This window comes from Arctopsyche grandis, chromosome 1 (assembly GCF_051622035.1).
Source record: "Arctopsyche grandis isolate Sample6627 chromosome 1, ASM5162203v2, whole genome shotgun sequence".
Taxonomy (NCBI): Eukaryota; Metazoa; Arthropoda; class Insecta; order Trichoptera; family Hydropsychidae; genus Arctopsyche; species Arctopsyche grandis.
Genome location: NC_135355.1, coordinates 17,944,557 through 17,968,748, shown reverse-complemented (window position 1 = coordinate 17,968,748; position 24,192 = coordinate 17,944,557). Strand labels below are relative to the sequence as shown.

At 35.2% G+C, this 24,192-nt stretch overlaps 2 protein-coding genes across 2 annotated transcripts in view; one reads left to right on the top strand and one right to left on the bottom strand.

The window, feature by feature from the left end:
• alpha-Catr (alpha-catenin related) overlaps positions 1-24,192 on the top strand; it is a 102,153-nt gene that overhangs the window by 57,002 nt on the left and 20,959 nt on the right. The gene's annotated exons all lie outside the window — the stretch shown is intronic.
• Positions 18,882-23,864, bottom strand: LOC143911216 (uncharacterized). Its single transcript, XM_077430008.1, has 4 exons — positions 23,788-23,864; positions 20,946-23,698; positions 19,680-20,864; positions 18,882-19,602 (listed from the first exon to the last, which is right to left on the bottom strand). Exons 1-4 carry the CDS (start codon positions 23,801-23,803, stop codon positions 19,342-19,344), a joined length of 4,215 nt encoding a protein of 1,404 aa, XP_077286134.1. The 5' UTR covers positions 23,804-23,864; the 3' UTR covers positions 18,882-19,341.

Sequence of the window (24,192 nt, the reverse complement as noted above, 5' to 3'; positions counted from 1 at the left end):
GGTCTTTAAGCTTCTGCTTAGCGTCAAGAGGCACCGGGTACGATCCCATCAGCTGACCGCGATTGAAAATAATTTGTATGAGTAAATCTGTAGTGATGCTGGTCAGACCTGGATATTTGTGACTCCAGGTCGATCGTTTCCTATCATAGTTTGCCAATTTTATATGATTTCATTGTTGAAACGGTTCCCGGTAAAATTGGCTAAATATCCTTCCTACCTACTTTGTCACCACTATTTGAGATTGATTAATGTACAATAAAATTTATGTACAATTCATAGATGTCTAGTTAATATGCGATTTTTTCGGTGTCTCGCAATTCAGCGAATTGTATAATAAATAAAATAAAAATGCTGCAATGTTTGTAATTGGCCAGGAAGGCGCATTGGGGTTGTCTTTAAGGCCTTCCTGGTATATATGTAAAAAATAAATAAATAATACATAAATACATATGTACGTGTAAATTATCTGACAAGAGAGTGCTCGGACGTGTCCCGCCGCGCAGTCGTTGTCGTTACCCGCGCTACAAACAGCTGTCTATAACAGCTGCGTCGCCGAAACCGCGATGTAACTACCGCTCGACTCTCCGAACGCGTCCCTCTGGGAATGAGAGGCTGTCCTAGCAACAGCCAAATAAACAAAAGTGATAGTGACAGTGACAAGTGACAAGTGACAGTGACACAACAAACAAAAAAAAAAAAAACCCACCCACAAGATGGCCAGTGTGCGGCGCGATGGCCGTGGTGGCAGTGACACTAGCGCTAAAACGCATAAATTCACGGAACATGACTTTAAAAAACTCGTGAAGGCGTACCAAGAAATGAGGGAAGAAAACGCTTCCCTCAAAAAGTTAATCGCGACTCACGCAGCCCAACGAGCAGCTGACCAAGCAGCCCACTCCGCCCAACTGGGAAACCTCGCGTCAAACATGTCGCAGGCTCAGTCGACAACGACGACCACAAAGACGAAGGATATGGCCACATCCCCTCAGACGTCACCACGCAAAAACGGTAAGCGTAGAATGACGAGCCCACTCAACACCACACACACACAATTACAGTCGCCCCCACCCATCAGCAACAGATACGCGGCACTTGCGGAATCCGACTTCGACTCCGATTCCGAATCCGTGCAGTCTAACAAAATGGAGGTTACTTCCGCTGCCAAGTCCCCACCCGCATCAGCAGCCGCACCTGAACCCACACAACCACCCACACCTACACAATCACCCACACCTACCCAAACACCTGCACCTACACAAACACCTGCACCACAACCAGAGGAATACTCCTTCCCTGTTGGCATCATCCGAAATCGGAAACATATTCAGAAGCGTCCAATTCACAACACACCCACCCAACAAGCGGCCCTCAGCACACCGTCGGCAAACACGCCTCAAATTCGTACACCCCCCCAGACCACAAGCCCCGCTCACCCATCCAGAAACACCGTTTCGGATGTGCTTCCCAAACCTAAAGTTGCTCCAATCTTTCTAAGGTTGCCATCGGACTACAAGGTAGTTCAAAGGAAACTCGACGGACGTAACCTCAAATTCACAGCCGTCTACTCTGAAAACAGAGTCAAAATCACACCATGCACCATCGATGATTACCGCCAAATCACAAAAATGCTCCAAGATGAACAATTCCAATTCTATGCCCACCCTCTAACGGAAGACAAACCGCTCAAACTGGTCATTAGAGGCATTAGCCCCAACTATTCCGAGTCAGAAGTCCTCGCCGAGTTGGCCGATCTTGGCTACAAAGCCAGTAAAGCCACCGTCATGAAATCACGACGTGACAAGCGCGACATGCCCATGTTCACTGTCGAAACCACACGTGACGAAGAGGGGAAGAAGTTGTTCAACCTCTCCAGCATCTTCGGCCAACTGGTTCGCACCGAATCACTTCGCCGTGGTGATACTGTACCGCAGTGTCACCGCTGCCAAGGCTTCGGTCACGGCTCCTACAACTGCCATGTCGCCCCCCTGTGCATCAAATGTGCAGGACCCCATTTGACCACTGACTGTGTGTCAACAACCTCCACTCCAACTTGCACCAGCTGCAGAGGCCCTCACGTTTCCAGCTACAGAGGCTGCCCTTCAAATCCCAACAACAAAAGCAGGAAGAACTCCCGCCAACCCCGAAACCCCAACCCCTCCCACCCCCAACCAACGAAGACCAACGTACCGCAATATAGACACGAAAACTCAAATTTCCCTCCCCTAACCCCTCCCACCCAACAACCCAACATCAACACTAGCTGGAACCCAAACCAAGACCTTTCAAATCGGATGAGCAAAATCGAACAGTCCATTGACTCGATAAATGCCATCCTGCTCATGCTCACCCACCAACATAAAAAATGACTTGCTACCTCAAGATCGTTTACTGGAACGCCTGCAGCATACTCAGCAAGCGTGTCGAATTCGAGCAATTCTTGCTCCAACACTCCATTGATATCGCACTAGTAAACGAAACTTGGCTCAAACCTGGCAATCGACTAAACTTCCCAAACTACACCACATACAGAAACGACAGAATAGGCAAAGCCGCCGGCGGCACTGCCATATTCATCAAACACACAATTCAACACAACTTGGCCCCGCGGCCGATCACCACAGGGATAGAACTGACGTCGGTAGAAGTTTGGACTAACACTGGCACCCCACTCATCCTCCACGCAGTATACAACCCACCAAAACAACACTTACTCACCACAGACTTGGACAAAATATTCAACACCAACAAAGCCACCATTGCCGCAGGCGACCTTAACGCCAAACATTCCAGATGGAACAGTCAAGCCACTAACAATAATGGAAAAATTCTTTTAAGTTACTCCCAACTTTCAAACCCAAAAGTTTCCGTCACGGCCCCAGACGAACCCACAAGAATCCCCATTAACTTCAAAGGCAGACCCGATATCTTAGACATCGTTCTAACTCAAAATTTTCCGGGCGCGCAGTCCCTGACTGTAGTAAACGATCTTTCTTCCGACCATCACCCGGTCATACTAGAACTCACCAACACACCCGTAACTATAAACCCCATCCTCCGAAGTACCATATCTTGGGAGAAATTCTCAACTCTCCTTCATCACACCGTCACTTACCCCCACTCAATTCACACCACCCAAGAAATAGACTCCGCTATTAACATACTCACGGATGAAATACAGTCAGCCTTAGACGCCAGCACCACCACCACACCCCACTCCCCTTTGCACCCGCAAGCTTTACCCCCCGACATTCGCGATCTTATTCGCCTTAAGAATAGAGCTAGGAAGGCATTCCAAAGGTACAAGGACCCAATCCTCAAACAGCGAATGAACAGACTTCAACAAGACGTTAAAAATGCCTTGTGGCAACTACGAAACGACAACTGGGATACCAAACTCAGAGCGCTAGAAGACGGACATAACGGTTTCTGGAAACTGTCAAAAATCTTCAGAAGCAACGGCAACAGGATCGACAGGATCAAAGTTGGAGATAAGTTCGTCTACTCCACCGCCGATAAAGCGGAAGCCCTAGCCGACAGTCTCCAGGACCAATTCTCTCTCTCAAACTTCAACCTGCAAAGTGACTTTTGCCAAATGGTTGAAAGCTCCGTCAACAGCTACCTCGAAAACCCAGCCCCAGTACCCATTGTCGCCACTTCGCCGCTTGAAGTCCTAAACATCATCAAAACTATCGCCGCCAAAAAGGCCCCTGGCCCTGACGGAATTTCCAACAAAGCTCTAAAAGAACTCCCTCAAAAAGCCATCGCTGCACTCACGGCAATACTAAATGCCACCAACAGAATCTGCTACTTTCCGAGTCAATGGAAACTCGCCAATGTCATTCTCATCAGAAAACCCTACTCGAACCCCTCCCTCGCAACAAGTTACCGACCCATCAGCTTGCTATCCTCACTGAGTAAGATCCTGGAACGGATCTTAATCTCAAATCTCAACAGCGAAATCGCAAATATTGACCTTCTTCCCAAAACACAATTTGGCTTCAGACCCCAACACTCTGCCGTTCACCAGATTCACAGAGTTGTTGAAACCGTTATAGACGGTTTCGACCACAACATGTCTACTGGAGCAATCTTCCTAGACATTTCCAAAGCCTTCGATAAAGTCTGGCACTCTGGCCTCCTTTACAAAATGATTGCCGCCAACATCACCCCCCACTCAATACGTTCTATCGCATCCTTCCTAAGAGAAAGGAGATTTCAGGTCAAACTCAAGGACCGCATATCAACTCAGCGAGGCATCTCCGCTGGGGTACCCCAAGGCTCCATCCTCGGCCCCACGCTATTCAACCTTTACACACACGACATACCCACTCCTACACATAGGTACACAAACATCGCACAGTACGCCGACGACACGGCCATCTTAGCGAGCTCCGTCGGCCCCAAGGGAGTCTCGCTCGCCCTCCAGAAGTACTCGGACCAACTGGTAGCGTGGTACGATAAATGGCTGATGAAAATCAACCCGGATAAAAGTCAGGCAATATTCTTCTCCAGACGTAAAAAACGGTGCAAACCAGCCAAGCCAGTCATTATAAACGACAAACCAGTCAACTGGACCACGTCTACCCGCTACCTGGGGGTAATAATCGACCGCAAATTAACCTGGAGACCCCACATCACTAACGCGGTGCGTAAAGCTAGGGCAGTTGCGTCAAAGCTTTACCCACTATGCAAACCAAACAGCAAGCTCTCGCTTAAAAACAAGTGCTTGCTGTATAAATCCATCATCCGCCCACAAATCACGTACGCGAGCCCCGTGTGGGCTCACACTACCATCTCCAACAGATCCATACTCAGACTACAGACAATTCAAAACAAATTCTTGCGTGCCACGGGCAACTACGACTGGTACACAAGAAACACTATAATTCACAATGACCTAAGCATTGACTACCTCGACAAACACGTACACAAACTTGCCGTGAACTACTTCAAGTCTCTCGGCAAAATAGACAATCCCCTGATCAATTCCCTCAGTGTGACCAAACTCACGTCCAACCAAAGACCCATCGACATTCTGAAGATGGGTATAGGCTAAAATAGCACCCAATTTAATTAACCAGACTCAACCACCTCCAAACGGTCCATACCCGTTAACCACCCACTAACACACTAACCCCGACAGTATCCCACAGATGTTGCACTAATTTTGCTTAGTGTTCCAGATCGACAAACACCCCACAAGCGAGCAGCCGCCAGCCCGCACCACAAACATCACCGAGAGTCCGATCCCATACAACACGTTCGATGGATAGGTTAAGGGAGTGGCACTCCCTATAAACTATCGTTAAAACGCAGCCACAACTACTAATTATCTGACATTGTAGTATAGAAAGTATACCCTTTTAATACCCAAAAAAATTAATTTGTAATTTATAATGGCCTTATGTATAAAATAAAGTAAATTGGGTAACCTCCACATCCTTTCAGGCGTATATATATTGATTAATCGATTTTTTGAACTAGAAAGAATGTTAATATTTAATTTTATCAAAATTCTTGGATAATTTCAAGATATGTATATGTAATTGATGAGCTTACATATGTAGTTACATCCATACAAGCATGCAAGAATTGTTTGTTTAATAATATAAGATGAGATATTAGGTGTAAAAATTATAAATTTTTGATTAAAAAAAATATTACTAACAATCTCGATTTTTTTTTCGACGCTTTTTTTTCAAATACGGTTAATGCTTTAATACTTGAATCTGTTCGAGTTAAGGGTAGTTTATTCAGAAAATTTGGCAACGAACCAATTTTTTTTTTTTGGCATTTGAATTACTACATATCTCCGGTCATAAATTACTCTAGTAAACATAGCAACAGTTGAAACATTCAACACTCGATTCCTTAGAAATAATATTACATGTATAACCAAAGCAACAGTTGAATGGTTCAATTGATACAAAATATTTCAGTCATTAACGCGAATCAAATACGAATGCGACTCTATGTTGGACCATTTGCTGTAATAAAAATTTCCCCAAATCATTAATTCACGTTCTAGAAAAATTTTGAAGCGTGTAATGGAGGCTATACATCACCGCTTCCGCTCTACATATAGGGGTTGACGAATCAGTAGACCAATCAACCGGAAAGTACTATTGATATATGCTTTAACCGCTATTAAAATGTCAATCATTTTTTTTTACTTTGCCTCCAGATATTATAAAACGATCAATGAAAAAAGTCTACTGTTTATTTTTGTATTGATTCTAATAGATTTTTCAAAATGCATGCCCGGCTTTAATGTGTTGACATATATGTAAGGCTTAATGTATACACTTAAGGCGGGTTTCTAATTCTTAGCGGCGCGATGTCGTATCGCGCTGTACACATTTCTCCACTTCTTAGACCCTTGGACATTCAAGTCAATGTGTCATAATCAAAATAGGCCATAATATTGACCTGAAATATCCCAAATAATAAAAAAATTACCACAGTGCAAAAAAAGCATATTCATGGAGAAATATGTATATAGAGTGCGATAAGTCGTCATGAATATAAAGAACTTTCATCAAACAAGTTGTTTGTATAAACTATTTTATATACATATGAGCCGTTATATTTGAAAGTGGCATAAGCACACTTTCCTTCATTTCGAGATATATCTCGCAAAACATTAAATATAATGCTTTGCGTTAAACAATATTTAATAATACTTCTGGCCTGTAATACGTTTATTCCGAGATTCTGGACATATCGAATTAAAATAAGTAAAAGCAATTTTTGAATTAAATCAAACAGAAATAGTGTTTTTGAAATTGAAAATTGGACTTTTGAAATTGAATTAACAGCTCATATGTTCGTTTCTCTTGTAAGAATACATGTAAATAGAAGTATTGGGCCAACGTATAATGTCACTATGACGTACATATGTAATTTGAAAATAAAATAATATTAAAAATTCATCCACATTTAAAAATGTATTTTTCAATATGTTTTCGTTAAGATTCATTATTTACAAAATATAGCTGGTGTTTTTATTTTTTGTGCGGAATAAATTTAAAGCGCCTTTCATTTGCAACGTATAGCGTATTTGAATTATGAGTACGTCGATAATGCTGTCGGTGTGCACGGGTAGGGTTGGCGTGAATACGATATGCCCTCCCTAGAGTGTTATTTATAACGTTTGCCATTCGCTCTTCTCGCAATTTCACCTTTGAAAGATACCCGTTTACAGTTTCTCATTCAGAATTTTCCCCCATTAACAGTTTTCACAATGGCGACGAAGTACGCGCTGGCAATCGTTTAAATTTAAACTATTCTAAAGCGAATGAGAACAATGGATGTCGTCCGTATCTTAACTACATATGTACATATATATGTACATATATGTATAGGTACATATGTATGTCGATGTTATATAATATTTATATCTATAAGTAAATATCTATTCCATGTGTAAATTGAATGAATTTTCCCATGGAGGTTTATTGATTGAAGGTTTTGATGAAAACTGTATTTTCGAAGGACTCACAAATTATTTTAGTAACGTATTAAACCTCCTAAGATTTCTAACAGTCAATGTTCACGTTATAAATATGATTATATACATAGGTAGATAAATACATATGTAAATATGTATCTCTGAGGTTATATTACTGTAACAGAAGATACATTGTATTATGTATGTATGTACTACATATGTACAAATATCCTTGATTCTAGATTATTTTTTACAAATAAAATGTTCAAGTATGAAGTAAACTTACGTACATTCATACATATTTTGGGCCTCGCTGTGATTTTATTTTTATTTATATATTGTTTTATTTTATGTTACCTTTTCTTTTTCTTTCTCCTTATGTACATTTTTATGTACTATTTTTCACCTACATATAAGTGGAGTAAAAGGACAACCTACATATAAGCGGAGGTACCATTTCCGGTCAACTAAAAAAATTGAAAAAAATTAACGTCGTGTCGATAATGAATTTCAATAGATGATACCAAATTTCAGTGTGATAAAATTAACGATGCTCAAATAATCTCCAAAATATAAAGACACACACAGACATACACACAACTTTTTTCAAAACCATTAAAACCGAGTTCAAATCAGTAAAAATCAAGTCAAATTTTCGCATGATCACAAAATTTCATCTTCATCTACAACATGTACATATGTATAATACAATGAAATATGTGAATTAATATTTGAAAAACGGCAATTCTAGTAGTTTCGTTTCCGCAAAAAATTCTAAACTACATACATACATACAACATATGTATTTATTGCTTCGCCAATATACTCAAAAAGTAAATTTATGGTATGAATGGATTAAGTGGTGTTGAGGAAACAATTATACATATTGCAACTGGAAAGTGGTTGAATTTGTTTGTAAAACGTAATACACAACTGTAGGTGACATTATAAAAAGCTAACGACCCTGGCTTATGAGGTCGGTTCCCGTTTCAAAGGATGTTTGAGTTGTAGGCTCGTTGGCGAGCTTAGCCAAGGATGTTGAACGTTGCCGTTTGAAGGACAAAATCCCTTTTTGGAGGTTGCTCTCTCGTTTTCGCCCAGGTCCGTCCCTGGGTCCCCGTTTTCAATTAGAACCACTTTTCGGGCGGTGTAATGTGGTGTAACAAAAGCGTATTCCAGCCATTGTCCCCGTGGCGCGCGGACACATTAATAACATCGGTGTAATTTTCGTTAATTGTCACAAAAAGGACACCCCACAATTCATACCGCAAGCCGACGAATGATATATTGGATTAATTTTTGCCTCTGACCTACAACTTAGCTTGTACGTAATAATAAAAATGTTTCACATTCCAGTGTTTATTTTGAATTCTCTGACTAAATTGATGTATTAAACTTCATTCCATTCAGCCAAGTGGTAGGCAGAAAAATATGAAATTACTATTGGTCAGAGGGATGTGTATATTAATTACATCATACCCCGTACCCGGAATAACTTTCGGGCATTCAAAGGTTGTCGGAAAAGTCATGATAGGTTTTTTTAAGGGATAATATTTTTGGCACGGCTGTAAAATAAATTACACGACATACATATGTACATATGTATGAATGAAAAAAGGACATTTAATGTCAAATTAACATCTCTAAAATAGCTCGCACGACAGATTAGGTGTCAGCCTGGCAAATCAAACGTCAAATGGGTTGCAGTAACAAAAATTAAAATTTGACGTTTCAGTGAAATCATAGCCAGTTACATTTTCACTGGGCATAGTTCAGTGAAATCATATCCAATTACATTTTCACTGGCCCCTATCAGTGAAATTATAATTTTTAACAGTTGGATGATAGCGCGTCGCCCTGCTCCTGTACGTTCCCACTCTCCTCATGAACCGCACGTAATATCCATCCAAACACATCGTAATATCTTAGCAGCCCATATTTATTTATTTAAGGGTTAGGTTAGGTTAGCTTAAGTTAGGGTTGGTTTTATTCATTTATGATATTAGGTTTTTAGGGTCGTTTTGTATTAAAAAACTTTAATTAAATAAATACGATTGCTTAAAACATGAAAAAAATACATATAATATGAATTATTACGAATGGACTTTATTTAATTTATGATTAAATTTAGGTTAATGTTTTTTGGATTTTTTTTCCCATTTACTGGTAAAAATTGTTTACCGTTTACCGGTAAATCAAATTTGACGGTGAATTGCAATCCCTACCCACAATACTTTCCTGACTTGGCCCCACTGACTTGAGTTCTACTTGTTTAGCTCTCCTCATAAATACTTGCGTGGTCACATATACCTATACATACATATGTATATATGTATGTATGTATGTATATCGTTAAATTCAGATGAGACTATTAATCAGCATCAAGTTCATTTTTTCGCTGATAGAGATAGGTGTTATAGAGATAGGTACACTGTTTAAATAGGTTGTTAGAAAAGTCATAATTTTTTTAATGTTTTTCAATAATCATTTATTTAAATAACGAACGAACTTTTGCTTAATATTTGTTAATATAATGCATAATTATTTGTTCATAGAAGTCAACCAATACGAATCGAAATCCATATTTCACTTACTGCTTTGTAAAATGGAATAGCTTATAGAAGTATGCCGTGCTACACGGCATTGATTATAATCAAAATTGTTGAAATTGTTTCGTTGTTCAAGCATCATATTTTGTTGGATATTTGCGATTAAGGAAACTTTATCGCATCTTGGGATTACAAAATGGCGTCTTGTCAGTTGGCTCATATTTTACCTGTCGACGCGATAACGCTAACAGAGCCATCCATTCGTGACTGTGCATAAATTTTGGCAGGAACGACGCATTGTTCCGTACAGAATTTAACATATTCGACTATGTAGGTTGGCGCTTGCCAACTCCAACACAGCTGGATTAGCAAGCCAGAAAATTCGAATTATATAATACAAAGCGGCTAAGAATTCTAACGAACTGCCAACTGGAGTCTTTCGCTGCCCGACGATCCGATGCTGTACTCGAAAATATACATGCCAGCATGTTTTTGTACATTCTCTGTGAAAGCTATACTAAACAAACTATGTAATTATTTTCAAACTAGAATCTACACATGCATACATAAATGTATGAAGAGATAAACTTCGTGGAAAACTAAGATTTTTACCATGCACCGTTTTATGATGTACATTGTAGATAAAACTTTACATATATTATGTCATCATACAGCTCACCATCCATTGCTGGATGAAAACCTCTCCAACACGCTTCCACTCCACTTTTGGGCTAACTCTCGTCCATATCACCTCACACATTTTCCTAATTTCGACTACCCATCTTTCCCGACTACCCATCTTTCCTTCGTCCATTCTTCTATCCACGTGACCCGTCCATCGCCATTTTAATCTATTTACTCTATCTACTATGTCCACTACCCCTGTCATACTTTTCACCCACATATTCCGCTTCTTGTCTTTACTCGTTATGCCGAGCATACAGCGTTCCATTCTTCTTTGAGTGCATTGGACTTTGTGTAGCATCTTGGCGTTCAATGTTCAAGTTTCACATCTATACGTCATCACTGGTAAAACGCATTGATCGAAGTTCTTTTTTATTCAGAAGTATATACATACATCTTCAGTTTTGGAATTCCATGTATGTACGTATGTATGTATGTGTATACATATTATATTTAGGATGACTTAGGAGTGTGCTGCGTATCAGCGATGCTTATACTGACAGTCAATTAATTGCTGTCACTCATCGGGTTTCCGAGAGTTTCTAGAACTTCATTGTTAAAAATATGGAAACCCGTTGTTACAATTGTAAGATTTCCGTATTTTTTGTTAAAAATGCATTACAGCTTCGAGAAAATCTGTAGTTGAAATTTGTTAGATTCACAATAACAGGTAGCATATGAAATATATGTACACTAATGGACTAATGGACTCGGGTTTTAGAGCAAAAAAATCATATATGTGCATTATTTTCCTAGATGTTAATAACTTATTATTTATTCTAAGAAGTTACCAAAATACAATATGAATGGTGTCGAAAAATTTCTTAATCTATGAAGTGAGGTATAAAAGAAAGTGCGAAATATCGATTTTGAATAAAAATCATCTTCCTAGCTTCGAGTAAAGTTTCTTATATTAAATTTTATCCTTCAATTCCAAAGCTTACAACCGAGTCATAAGATGATCGTAGTAGGAAGTAGTTGGTGCAACGCACACCTGACGTAATCATTGTTGAATTTTAAATTCCATTCAGCGTCGGACTTCTCTTGGACCAACTTCTACTAACTTTACGGTTATTTGTGACTTTGGAATTTATCACTTGGAAATTCCCATCGGGTTCGCGCTCTGTTTCCTCTCGAAGTTTTCAAATTATTTTATTTTATTTTATTAATTGAAAAATCAACAGACAGGATGTACAGAGATAGGTATAAAAAAAACAAAAAGTAAATAAATAATATATGTAACATCCGAGTCCAATAATTGATTTTTACAAAAATGAAAAAGATAAATATAAGGAAAACAAATTAAAAAGTAAAGAATAAAGGCATGACAAAATATGTAGTACATTGCATAATTAAACTATAGTATTAAAATATTTGGAAAAGGTTATAAGATAGAATATAAGAAGAAATTGAAATTTACAAATATAAAACAAATGAAAAAGGTAAATACAAAATAAACAAATGAAAAGGAAAAGAATGAAAGCTATAATATGATTAAATAGCACATTACATAACTAAACTAAAGTATAAAAATAATGGAAATATTGGAAAAATAGAATAGGAGAAAAAATGAATCAATCGGTCAAGATTCTCTTGATGTTAGACCTGAATTGATGTAGGGAAATACCAAACAGATCAACCTCATTCAGCTCTCCGTTAAACATACGACAAACGCGCTGCAGATAAAAATATTTTTGGGAATTAGTATTGAAAGGATCAAGTGAAAAGAGTGCAACGCGTCTAGAGTATCGAACTGGGATTCTGAAATTAACCTTATTCAGTAAATCAGAACAATCAAGGAAACCATTTATGAGCTTAAAGAAGAATATAGCATCAGTATGTCGTCGCCTGACAGAAAGATTGTTAAAAGAAAGGATTTTTAAAATGTCGGAAACAGTAGAATGGGTATAGGTAGGAAAAAGGTAGCGTAAGGATTTAATAAATTTAAGTTGAACTTTCTCAATACAATTAATATGGGATAAATAAAAAGGTGACCAGATAATTGAGGCAAATTCAAGGTGAGACCTTACAAAGGAAAAATAAAGTAATTTTAGTACATAAGGATCATTAAAGGGTTTTGTTGAGCGGAGTAGGAATCCAAGAGATTTAAATGCTTTGTTGGTAATAAAAGAAATATGTTCAGAGAAATCTAGTTTATTATTGAGTATTACACCAAGATCTTTAATAGAAGATGACGTGTTAAGGATTGAATGATTTAATTGATATTGATTAGTAATAATTGACTTATTTCTAGTGAAATTTAAAATAGAGCATTTTTCTAGATTAATAAAAAGATCATTATTTAAACAATATATAGAGAATCTATCTAGATCTTCTTGTATCTTATGACAATCGTCTATGGTGTATATAGGTTTGTAAATTTTTAAATCATCAGCGTAAAGAAATATAAAGGAATGTTTGAAGATATATGAGATATCATTAATATAGAGTAAAAAGAATAAGGGACCTAAATGCAACCCTTGTGGGACACCGGAAGGAATATGTCTAAGTGATGATCTAAAACCATTGAGAATTATGATTTGGTGACGATTTAGTATATACGAAGAGATCCAACGAAATAAATTTTAAATAAAATAAATTAAAATAAAATTCCTCGGATTCCGAGGGACCAAAGTTTATTGAGTAATAGGTTGTGATTGATTTTATCAAAAGCTTTAGAGAAATCCGTATAAACGACGTCTATTTGGATTCGTTTGTCCATATAAGATGTGAGAGTACTAGTGAAATTAAGCAGGTTATACTACCATTATACTACCATTGTGTATAGACGTGTGCGTTAGGCCGGAGAGAAAAATGCGAATTTTGGATTTCTTACAATGGACCAAGTGAAAAACTTGTTTCGTATCATAGAGAAGATAAATAAAAATTTTCATCGGTTTTAAACAATGTCCTCCAATCAATCGATTTATGTATCTTGTTAAAAATAGTGCTATTTTTTGAGTAGTAAAAGTGGTAACTTTATCTATGGAGGTAGTAACAATAGATGAAGTTTCGTGATCATGCGAAAATTTAAACTCGAGATTTTGACTGATTTGAACTCGGAAACGATCACCGATCACGCTTTCATGATCTATAAAAAATGTATATGTGTGTCTGTGTATTTTGGGGGTTATTTGAAGACCGTTAGTCCTATCGAACTGAAATTTAGTTTTAGTTACTGAAATTGTTATCGACATAATGTAATTTTTTTTCAAATTTTTAGGTTGACCGGAATAGGTACCTCCCCTTATAAGTGTCCTGCTTTTTTTAAGTTTTTGAATTTAATTATCTCCCAAGCTTCTATCTGAATCGGACTAAAATTTTTTTGCATGTAATAGAAATTATAAATTTTATAACCTAATATTTTTATCTGAACCGGAAGTAGTAGAATCGAGGTTTTTTATATTTTTCTCAGAAATCTTTTGGTTTATTGAACTAAAATTTTTAGTATCAATGTGATGAAAATAAAAAAAAAATCACTAAACCGGAAGTGGGATTTTTTCCTCTTAGAAAGGTCAAAAATGTTGTGGCCACTATTCTGTCCACACGCCTGAACGTATCAAGCTGAAAATTTATATTTCTATTCTTTATGTACTAACTTAGAACTGATATGATTTCGGTCAGAATTTTTAAACCGGAATTAGTATTTTTTTTTTAAACAATAATTCATTAATTTATTTTGACCTTTTAAATTATGTTAATCTTATTGATATTTATTGTGTATAATACTGATAGTGATTTTAAGTAATAAAAAAAATTGAACAAAATCCGACAACCGGAAGTAGAAATTTTGTCTTGTGCAAGTTTCCATACATTTGCGATCAATTTATATCGAAAATGCTGTCACATGTAGCTATTAGTAAATATTTCATAATGCTGCCGGTATGTGTGAATGTCTGTATGGTTCAATATCAAATTTTGTTTTGTGACCTTCTTATATCCCTCAATACATCCATAAAGTCATTGGTTGGTCACATCCGATTTTTTTTTAATCTATAAAAAAATTATTGTACATATGTATATCTAAAACTTTATAAAATTCATCTCAAAATGCATATTTATAGTTTCCATTATGTTTTAATTTATATTTGTAAATTCATCTCAAGTCCGGAAACTTGAAACCATCGAAATAAACTTTCTTTGTTTTTGTGGAACAATGGTTATTTTTTCGCTTTGTTGCTTTGTAGATTCGTATTATAAATAGCTTTTAATCTCGTTTCGTATTCCTATGTATTCATACATTTTATAAAATAATCAAACAATTTATGTATGTATATTGAGATAAGTATTCGAGAAAATTGTTATATTTACGATTGGATAAACATATATTTATTTATTTATTGAAAAATCAACAGGCCTCAGATGTAGAAATTCATAAAATAAAGAATAAATATAACAGAATAGCATCTGAGCCCCAATTATAGATTTTTTCAAAATATATAATATACATATCTACATAGTACATATAGACAAACAAATGAAAAAGAAAAGAATAAAAACTAAAATATGACTAAATAAGACAATGCACAATTAAACATAATGTGATATAATATAATTGGATAAACATAAAGTGATATAATATAATTTGATAAAGAATATATAATAGAAATAGAAATGGATTAATCAATTAAAACTCTCTTGATGGCAGTCCTGAATTGATGTAAGGAAATACCGAATATACAATAGATCAACGTCATTCAGCTCCCCGTTAAACATACGATAAACACGCTGCAGATAAGAATATTTTTGGGAATTAGTATTGAAAGGATTAAGTGAAAAGATTGCAACGTGTCTAGAATACCTAACTGGGATCTTGAAATCAAATCTTTAATATGATATTAAATTGATGTAATACCTACTTATGTTTGTATGTACATACATACATCGTTTTAAATTGCTAGATTATATTTATATCTGATATATATTTCCGTATTGAATAAAAGCTTCTATCACACATATTATTATTGCATTGAAAGCTTTTCGAAAGCCTTTTAAGCTTTCGAGCGTATGTGTTCATATTGAAACGTTAAACGATACAGGTTTTTTTCTGTCATTGAATTCGCATTTCAATCGTGTTCGTTAAAGGCAATATTAGCGCGTTTCATGTTTTTTAGCAAAGCTGATCACACTTTCGATTTTCGGATTCATGATTATCCTCATTTTTTTATTATCGTATTAATATAAACGATAATAAAAAGTAAGTAAGTATTGTAAAAAATTTCAGAAAATATTATATTTACAAGATTCATTTATTCACTTTATCTTTTGTATCCAGATATCACAAATAACAAACGAATAAACCGTATAGAGCGAAATTAATCCGATTAAAACCTCATATACAGGACGCTTTTCAATTATGGCTTCATTCTGACATTGCATCCCCATAATCCAGCTTCCATCAGACGTCTTCTTGTGATTTGCGAAGAAAATTTTTAATTTCAATCCCCTTTCACTTCTCAAGCTATCTCAGAAAGTCCGTTTTCGGGATTTTGAAAGACAAGGTCGTTAAAATTTGATCTTGGCACAGTGTTCTCTTTCTTATTATTCCCATTTCTGATTGATTTTTTGTTAAAGCAAATCTAGCTGTATCCTTTTGATGTCATTTGTATACATATATCGCGATAATTTAAGTTGCTTGGAAATGTTTATCTATTGAAATGTTTACCCTTGAAAATTCATTAAAATAATCTGAGTCCTGTTTCCTCACTTGATTCCCATGTTTTTGTAATTTTTTAATAAATAAATGCACGTCATTTAAAAAAAACCAAAAAAAAAAAAAAAAGGAACGATAAAAACAAATTACGAATCCACTTCTCTCGAAACATAAAATGTACAATTTCGTATTTTTTTTTTAAATAATAAGCATTTTTTAAAATAATAACAGAAAGGGAAATCCAGGTTACACAATATAGGATTTTCAGTAAGATTACGGGTTTATATTATTATAGTAGATTTTTCAAATGCCCGAGTCAAAAACATATTTTAAAAGTGGCCTAATACTTCTCCACTGCTGTATGTAGATTAATAGTATACATATATAACCAGCAGCGTGGTCTAGTGGTGAGTATTGAATTGATGTCACGGGTTCGATTCCCACTAAGAGTCTCGTTGTTGGCCAGACCTTGGTTTGTCGAGGTCGATCGTTTCTTATCAGAGTTTGCCAATTTTTCTGATTTTCATTGAAACGGTTCCTGTAAAATTGGCTTTTCCTTCCCAATTTTCTGTTGCAAACCTTGAATTATTGTTATATCTCAGGTTTTGCTAGATTTCTCACCATAGATGTCTCTGTGGTTGTTTATCCAATGTAAAAATGCAAAGGAGGTATGTAAAAAATCGTATTGTTACATGAAAAATGTTATTAATCGTATTTATACGATGTTTGTAATATCTGACCATAGATATCAGGTATTGTTTCGGTGTACATGTGTATGTATGTAATAATTATGTATTTAGACGTCTCGTTAATTATGAGTTCTCAATGTCTGTAATGTAACAATGGCGAAATTGTAAAAAATAAATAAAATAAATATGTATATCAAAACATTCTATGAAGCTTTTATTCTGCATACATACATATGTATATATGTATGTATTACTAGCTCTAGCTCGTATTTAAAATCGATTAGACGTGCTAATTTACAAAAAATGACGAAATTTTAAAAGGAAAATGAGGGAACAATTTTTATAAATGAACTAAAAAAGGGGTAGGCGGGTCAAAAAACGTTTGGATCCGCTGGTTTATGTACATACTTAAAATGGATTTTGTGTCAAACTGTGCGGCGTTGATTGATGAAAATTAGCCCAAATGTCATTGTAGATCGAAACAGTTGACATTTCTCCGATAATTGAACGCAGTCGTTATTGACGCACGGGGTTGTTTTAACCCCTCGAGCACCGGCTGTAGACATTCCCTGACCCGTGCTCCTTAATTAACGACCATAGCCATTCATGAATCAGTGTCTGTCGTTTTCGGTATGGGACTTGAATAGCTCTGGCCGACATTTCTTTCCAAGCCGCATGTCAAATTGCCCGTGAAGGAAGGTTTGCGTGCTGAGCTCGCATTTTATCACCGAAACCGTACCTACTGATCTTCTGTTCCAACGCCTCGAATGACTGGTTAACCCTTTAAATGGTCTACTTTATGAAGATCAGTCACTGTGACTTTCTATCAATATGTTCAGCCGTCCTAGAATCGAATTTAGCTAAACCAAATTGGAGTGGAGAAGGCTTTTAACTTTCGTTTTGTGAAAATAAATTGAAGCCGACTTTTGAACTGAGCTTTGGAGATCGGCCGGGACAAACTCCGATATGACATGATTGCATTGCTTCGACGGTAAGCTGAAAGCTCTACATACTTAGCATAAGAAGAAAATGCTTTTTCTTAACAATTCAATAAATATAAAAACTATCTACATACATATGTACATAGTAGCATGTTTAGTAGGTATTTATATCATCATTTCAATATGTAATTTTTTAAATTCATACTAATCAATATTCAAACAACGTATATGTTTGCATATTACATAGGTATACAAACAAAACTTATTAATTAAATAAGATTTAATTCAAATAATTTTCATTGAAAACTGCATTTTAAATTATTATATTTTAAAAAATAACACAGAATACAATTATTATAACTTTGGATTGTTAATGTGTGTATATGAGTATTGTGTATACTTTGTTTTAATTTACTTTAATTTCTTTTCATTTTGTATGGTTTGGAAATTCTGGAAGGTATTTCTTTTTCAATTACAGAACTGTGTTCAAAATTTTCCGTTCAACATTTTTGGTTATTTAATGGTTGGATTATATTTCAGTATAAATCTAATATTGGTTGGTTGGTTCGTTCGTAGACGACGTTTGATTTTTTTTTCGATTCATAGGCGCCGATTCGATTTTTTTCGATTCAAAGGATTCGAAATCCCCGGGGGCAAAGGCGCCGAGGGCGTAGTTGGCGCTGGGGGCGAAGCCTCCGGGAACGGAGCTCTAGGGGGCAAAGCCATAGGGAGCGCAGCCGCAGTGGGCGCAGGCGCCGGAATCTTGTATACATATAATTTTGAAAGAGACTTACTATATACATATTTGTTTGTTCGTGACAGTCAATTTAATAAAAAAAACAAATGAGTATTCAAATAAATTTATATAAAATAAAACTATTTAAATAAATTTATATAAAATAAAACTATTCAAATAAATTTAATAAAATGTTTACTATTAGATTAGTCACGTTTAAGCGGTTTATATTAAATACCGAGCGAAGCCGGGTAATACAGCTAGTATAATATAAGATAACATTCTTAGTAAAGATGGGAGGTGGAGAATTTGGAAAAAATAAAGAATGGTGGGCTTAGATATGTAAAAGTTTCTTCTCTCAGCAATTTCTCACGTCATTTCTTATTCAGTTGTGGAAATTTTCACACGTATCGAGCTTTTTCTTATTCTCATAAAATCGTCGATGGCTGAAATTTGTGCCAATATTTTTTCATGAAACGTTACTATTTAGAATATTCAATCATGCAAATACACATTTGTATAAAACTCTCATTAAAAAATAAAATAACTTTCTTATACTCTTACATACATATGTATGTATGAACATATGTATACAGTGATATATATTGTGGATAAAAATATTTACAAATTCACAACAACTCATCTAAGACATGTCCCATTAAATCTATCCAATGGTAATGATAGTTTTGCCGAATTTCCTCTGAACTCTGCATTGATTGATGTGTTTTTTAAATGTATGATTACTATGCCTTCATCTTTTAAAATTTTAATATTGGTCCACAAAGTACTGTAGTAATTCAAGTTAGTTGCAATAATTAAAGGTTTATCATTGATTTGTATGGAAATATTTTTGTTCATTTTTATCTCCAATATTTCATCATGGATCTTAATAGAAAGTGCCTGGAATGAAAGTTGGTTAATTTAAAAATTAATAGCAGTAAAAATAATTTTGTTATATTTTAAAACAAATATATTACCATTTGGTCTTTTGTATATTCTATTCTTTTTGCGCTTATTTCACAATCGAAATTATTTTTTATTTTGTACATTGATGTCCAATCATAAGGTACATAAAAAGCTTCTGCTCCGAGTCCTTTGACGCCCTTAAGATAATCAATTCCAAATTCACAATACATTTTTAATTCTACCGTGTCATAGGTGAAGAAACTGAATGGTTTACAGATTGGCAAGAAACTATCTTTTAACTGCAGATTTTTAAAAGCGATGCTTTCTTTTGAAGTCGTAATTGATACGTCCACACTTTCTGATTTTAATGGATAATTCAAAAATATCCTTGCATTTCCCTCCTGTGTCAACATTTCATCATGAGAAATTCTTGTGAATTTTTCCGGATATAAACGTATCATATAATCCATAAAATCTGTCCAAAGCTTATTATCTGTTTTTGTAATATTTTCATAATTCACGTCAAATGTATACGATCGAAAACTAGTCACTTGGGCTATACAAATATCTAAATCGTTTTTTAGGTTGTTTAAACACATTTCGTACAATTTATCCTCTATTTCATTGCTTTTTATATGTTCTGGTGAGGATTCCCCAATAATATGAACAGTAAATTGAGACGTCGGTGAAAAATCAGTTAAGCCCTGTTGACCCGCCGTTATTTGCATCTCACCAAATACTCCACTATCGTTTAAATATCTCGACATGTTGAATAATAAAGTAGGCCTATTCTCTTCTTTGGCAAAGGTATTCCAGGAAAATTGGACTTGAATATCACTATTTTTAGAATATCCAACGAGAAAGTCGAGTTGATGTTTTAATAAATTTGTGTTTTCTTTGTCAAATGTACTGTGCATGAGATTAAAGGTCAAAGCATTAACCTTTTCTTGTTCATTTGGAACTATATTCACAATACTAGATTCAAAACGTGTCACCGAATATCTTTCATTTAGTTCTGCTGTCATGATTATTCCACAGGATCCTTTACCGGGTAAGATCGATACATAGTCCCAAACGTATTGTGCCGTTAATAAGACCTGATTAATTGAATACCCTCCTGAATTTTTATTTTCGGTTTTCCAAAAAATACGTTTAAAATGATCGACATGTGACAATAGTACGTATTTTTCGCAGTTGAAAATTTCTAAATTGTATGTCAAACCAGTGTTTTCATCATCTCCCAGCCACAGCGTATACTATAACAAGATTTTAATGTTAAATTTATTGTTCACAATTTATATAATATTTCGAGACATTTGATAAAAATAGACACTTACATTTTCTTTTGCATTGCTCGTAGTTACTATATTTTTATTTTTACATGTTTGACAAGATTTTTGTACTTCTTTGTTGTCGCCGTCTGCAAATACCTCAGTGTGAACAGTTGACTTAAGACCCATTGCAGAATTATCTTCTTCAGAATAGTACGATGTCAATTTATAATCTGTATTACTTTTTATTGTCAGTGTTATGTTAGGTTTAAAATGTGAGTGGATTGTATTCACCCGTTTTACCCCGTGCCAGATATCTGCAATAGGATTGTAGACTTTTAATCCTGTTTCTTTTCTACTCCATGTGTTGAATATACTGTCTAAATAAAAACGGATATTGGGTCGGGGTTTTTCCTTAATATACCTATACTTCGACATTAACAGCGATGGGTTTTGCATAAATGCAGAAATTGGAAATCCCATGTCTGTGACGACAGTTATATCAAAACCAAAAGATTGGGACATATCGTAAAGTGGGAATCCAGAAATTGTATCGGAAAATCCGATCGCATACATTATATTCATTGGTGTTGCTGTTACAGCATAGACTATGACATTGTTTCGTTTTATCGCAATTTCAAAAGTCACACCATCGATCTTCTCTCGATTAAGTTGTAAATAATCATTTGTAAAAAATATATAGTGTATATTCGGGATGTAGCTTTTCTTTGTAGAGCGTATACTTAAATAAACTGAATATTGGTCATACTCGTATTCACCCCTTTTCCATGCAAATTTTATGTAGAACGTGGTGAAGTTGTGACGATTCAAATCCCCGTATTGTACTGCTCTTATGCCAAATCCAAACTTATTCAATTTATCCAGATAATCCAATAGGTATGAAGACGACTTGACGTTGCTGTCCATTTTATGTCGTTGCTGTCTATTTGCATGTTTGAAAATTTGTTTTAAAAATTGTGTTCTTTGACTATAACACTCGTTCGTACTCTCCGACATACTCCCCAAAGTTGAATAGTACAAACGGCGAACGTCGTTGTCTTTTTCCATTTGAATATACCACAATAATTTCATGTGAACTCCAGGAGATCCGTAGAATAACAATGTATATAGAGCCATCAATCGCACTTCGATATCTTCATTCACATCTGTAAATAGTGGCATGAAGAATTCGTCCACATCATTTGGGCGCGCGCGAATGTGTTCTTGTAGACTTAACATTGCCAATGCTCTTAGCCGAGGAGTCAAGTTTTGAGATTTTTCGTCATTTTCGACAATTTTTTTCAATAATATCGTTACATTTTTTATTTTCATGTTGCCCAAAGCGGCCAAATTATATAATGTATAATTATAATTCGTAATATTATGTATGTTTCCAAAAAACAGATTTACATATTTACTGAAATCATTTTTTCCTGTTTCTTCCTCCAAAAATTGAAATGGTGGAGATTTAACCATCGCAGCATATATATACATGTAAAATGGGTTACTGTGCTTGAAATATTCAAAGTCTTTTCCTATCTGTTCGACAATTTTCGATGATTGTGATTTTTTCAAATGGCGCGAAAACTCCAACAATAATCGAAACTTTAAATCACCATCGCTTTGTTGCCTATCCATAGCCTCTCCAATTAATTTTAGAGAAGAAAATGTACCAGTCATCGAAACGGCTTTTAAAAAAAATTCTAATTCATTTTCATCATTTTTAAACTCCTCAGAAATGTCGTGTAAAGTGTAATAATTTAAAAGTTTCAATTCTTTTATGAGAACTATTAAATTTTCCTCTTCATCAGTTGAGACATTTGATTTTTGGACTTTTAAATTTTTTATGCGATTTAAAATAGATCTCGTAAGATTTACTACTTTCTCTTTAACAGATACATTGGTCTGAAATTTGGAAAGGTCCATTTCAATTAAATCATCTGGTTCACTTTTTAGCTCGTACGGCAAATATCTATCAAAGTGTAATTTTTTATATTTCATATTTTCAAAATCGATTTTCGGTCCTTCTGCGGATTTCAATGATTTTAGTTTTATCGTTTGGTTCACAAATGCAAAGTAATTCGCGTCCAATTCACCAAATCCTGGAAACTGTAAATGGTTCTCGGAATACACTGTATTGATATATGGATTATCAGCATCATCAATTATATCATAGTGTCTGATTATGGAAAAAATTCGTGGTGCGTCGAATTCAGCACAATTTGAGATCGGAATGAAACTATAATCGAATTCCCATATGACACCGTTACATCGGTAATTGAAAATTCTCTTCAAAAATGAAATGTGTCCTTTTTCACTGGGCGCATACTCGTACGCAGCGCCACATTCTCCGAATCCAGAATTCTCTTTTTCACGAACGACAGTTTCCTTCATCGCAATGGATTTCAACACAGCCTTGTCAACATTGAACAATAAAGCTATCGCTTTTTTTATATTTGCTGACCATACTTGATCTTTGCTATCGATCGAAATTCCAGGTTCTCTTTCGTCGTCATACTTGTGAAGAACAAACGGCAAGTTGACAACTTGAGCTTCAGGGGGAACGTGGATTTTCTTTGAAACAGCATCGTCTCCATGTCCTTCGCCGTTGTAGAGAGTGTAAGTGACATCTTTCAGCTGCAGCAGTGTCCCATTATTCAGTTTCGCTACGTGGATATCAGCGAAAACTTCATATTTCGAAGTAAAAACGGCTGGTTCAGTTGTACCGATCGTGACAGTGCCACGGTAGCTGTATATCCAATTGTTTTCAACAGGGAAAAGAAATGCAGCTGATAGTGATGTGAATGTTAAAAATATACCTGCGACATGATATACCATATGTATAATATGCATATATAAATAAAATATTATGTTATTTATACACGTGAAATGATTATTGTAACCTTACCAATTTGCGCTTTCATCGCAGTAGTATTTAATATGTCGTTGTGAACGGCAACATTATTATATATACCATATCTTTTGTATGTTGTCCATTTATATAAAAGAGCTAATCGATGAACTTTTGAACTAAAAAAATCAACGTGGGTCATAAATACATAATCTCAATTACTTATTTATTTATATTTTTTACCGTTATATAATATATATAAATTTTTAATGATAACTCTCTTTTTTCTACTAACAATAATTTAAACAATTATTTCGTTTAATTAGCATTGCAATAAATACATATTTTTATCAATAGAATGACAATAACAATTTTTATCAGTTTTATTATTTAAAATTGGTACAATTGTGTATATTTAGATTGCCTTATATTTGAAAACGGTATTCATTCGCTCAAATGTAC

Excerpts from the sequence above, each read along its gene's own strand:
- LOC143911216 (XM_077430008.1), bottom strand. Across the intron at positions 20,865-20,945 it reads CGAGCAATGCAAAAGAAAAT|TATACGCTGTGGCTGGGAGA; the intron begins GTAAGTGTCTAT and ends ATCTTGTTATAG. Across the intron at positions 19,603-19,679 it reads AATATACAAAAGACCAAATG|GCACTTTCTATTAAGATCCA; the intron begins GTAATATATTTG and ends CTTTCATTCCAG.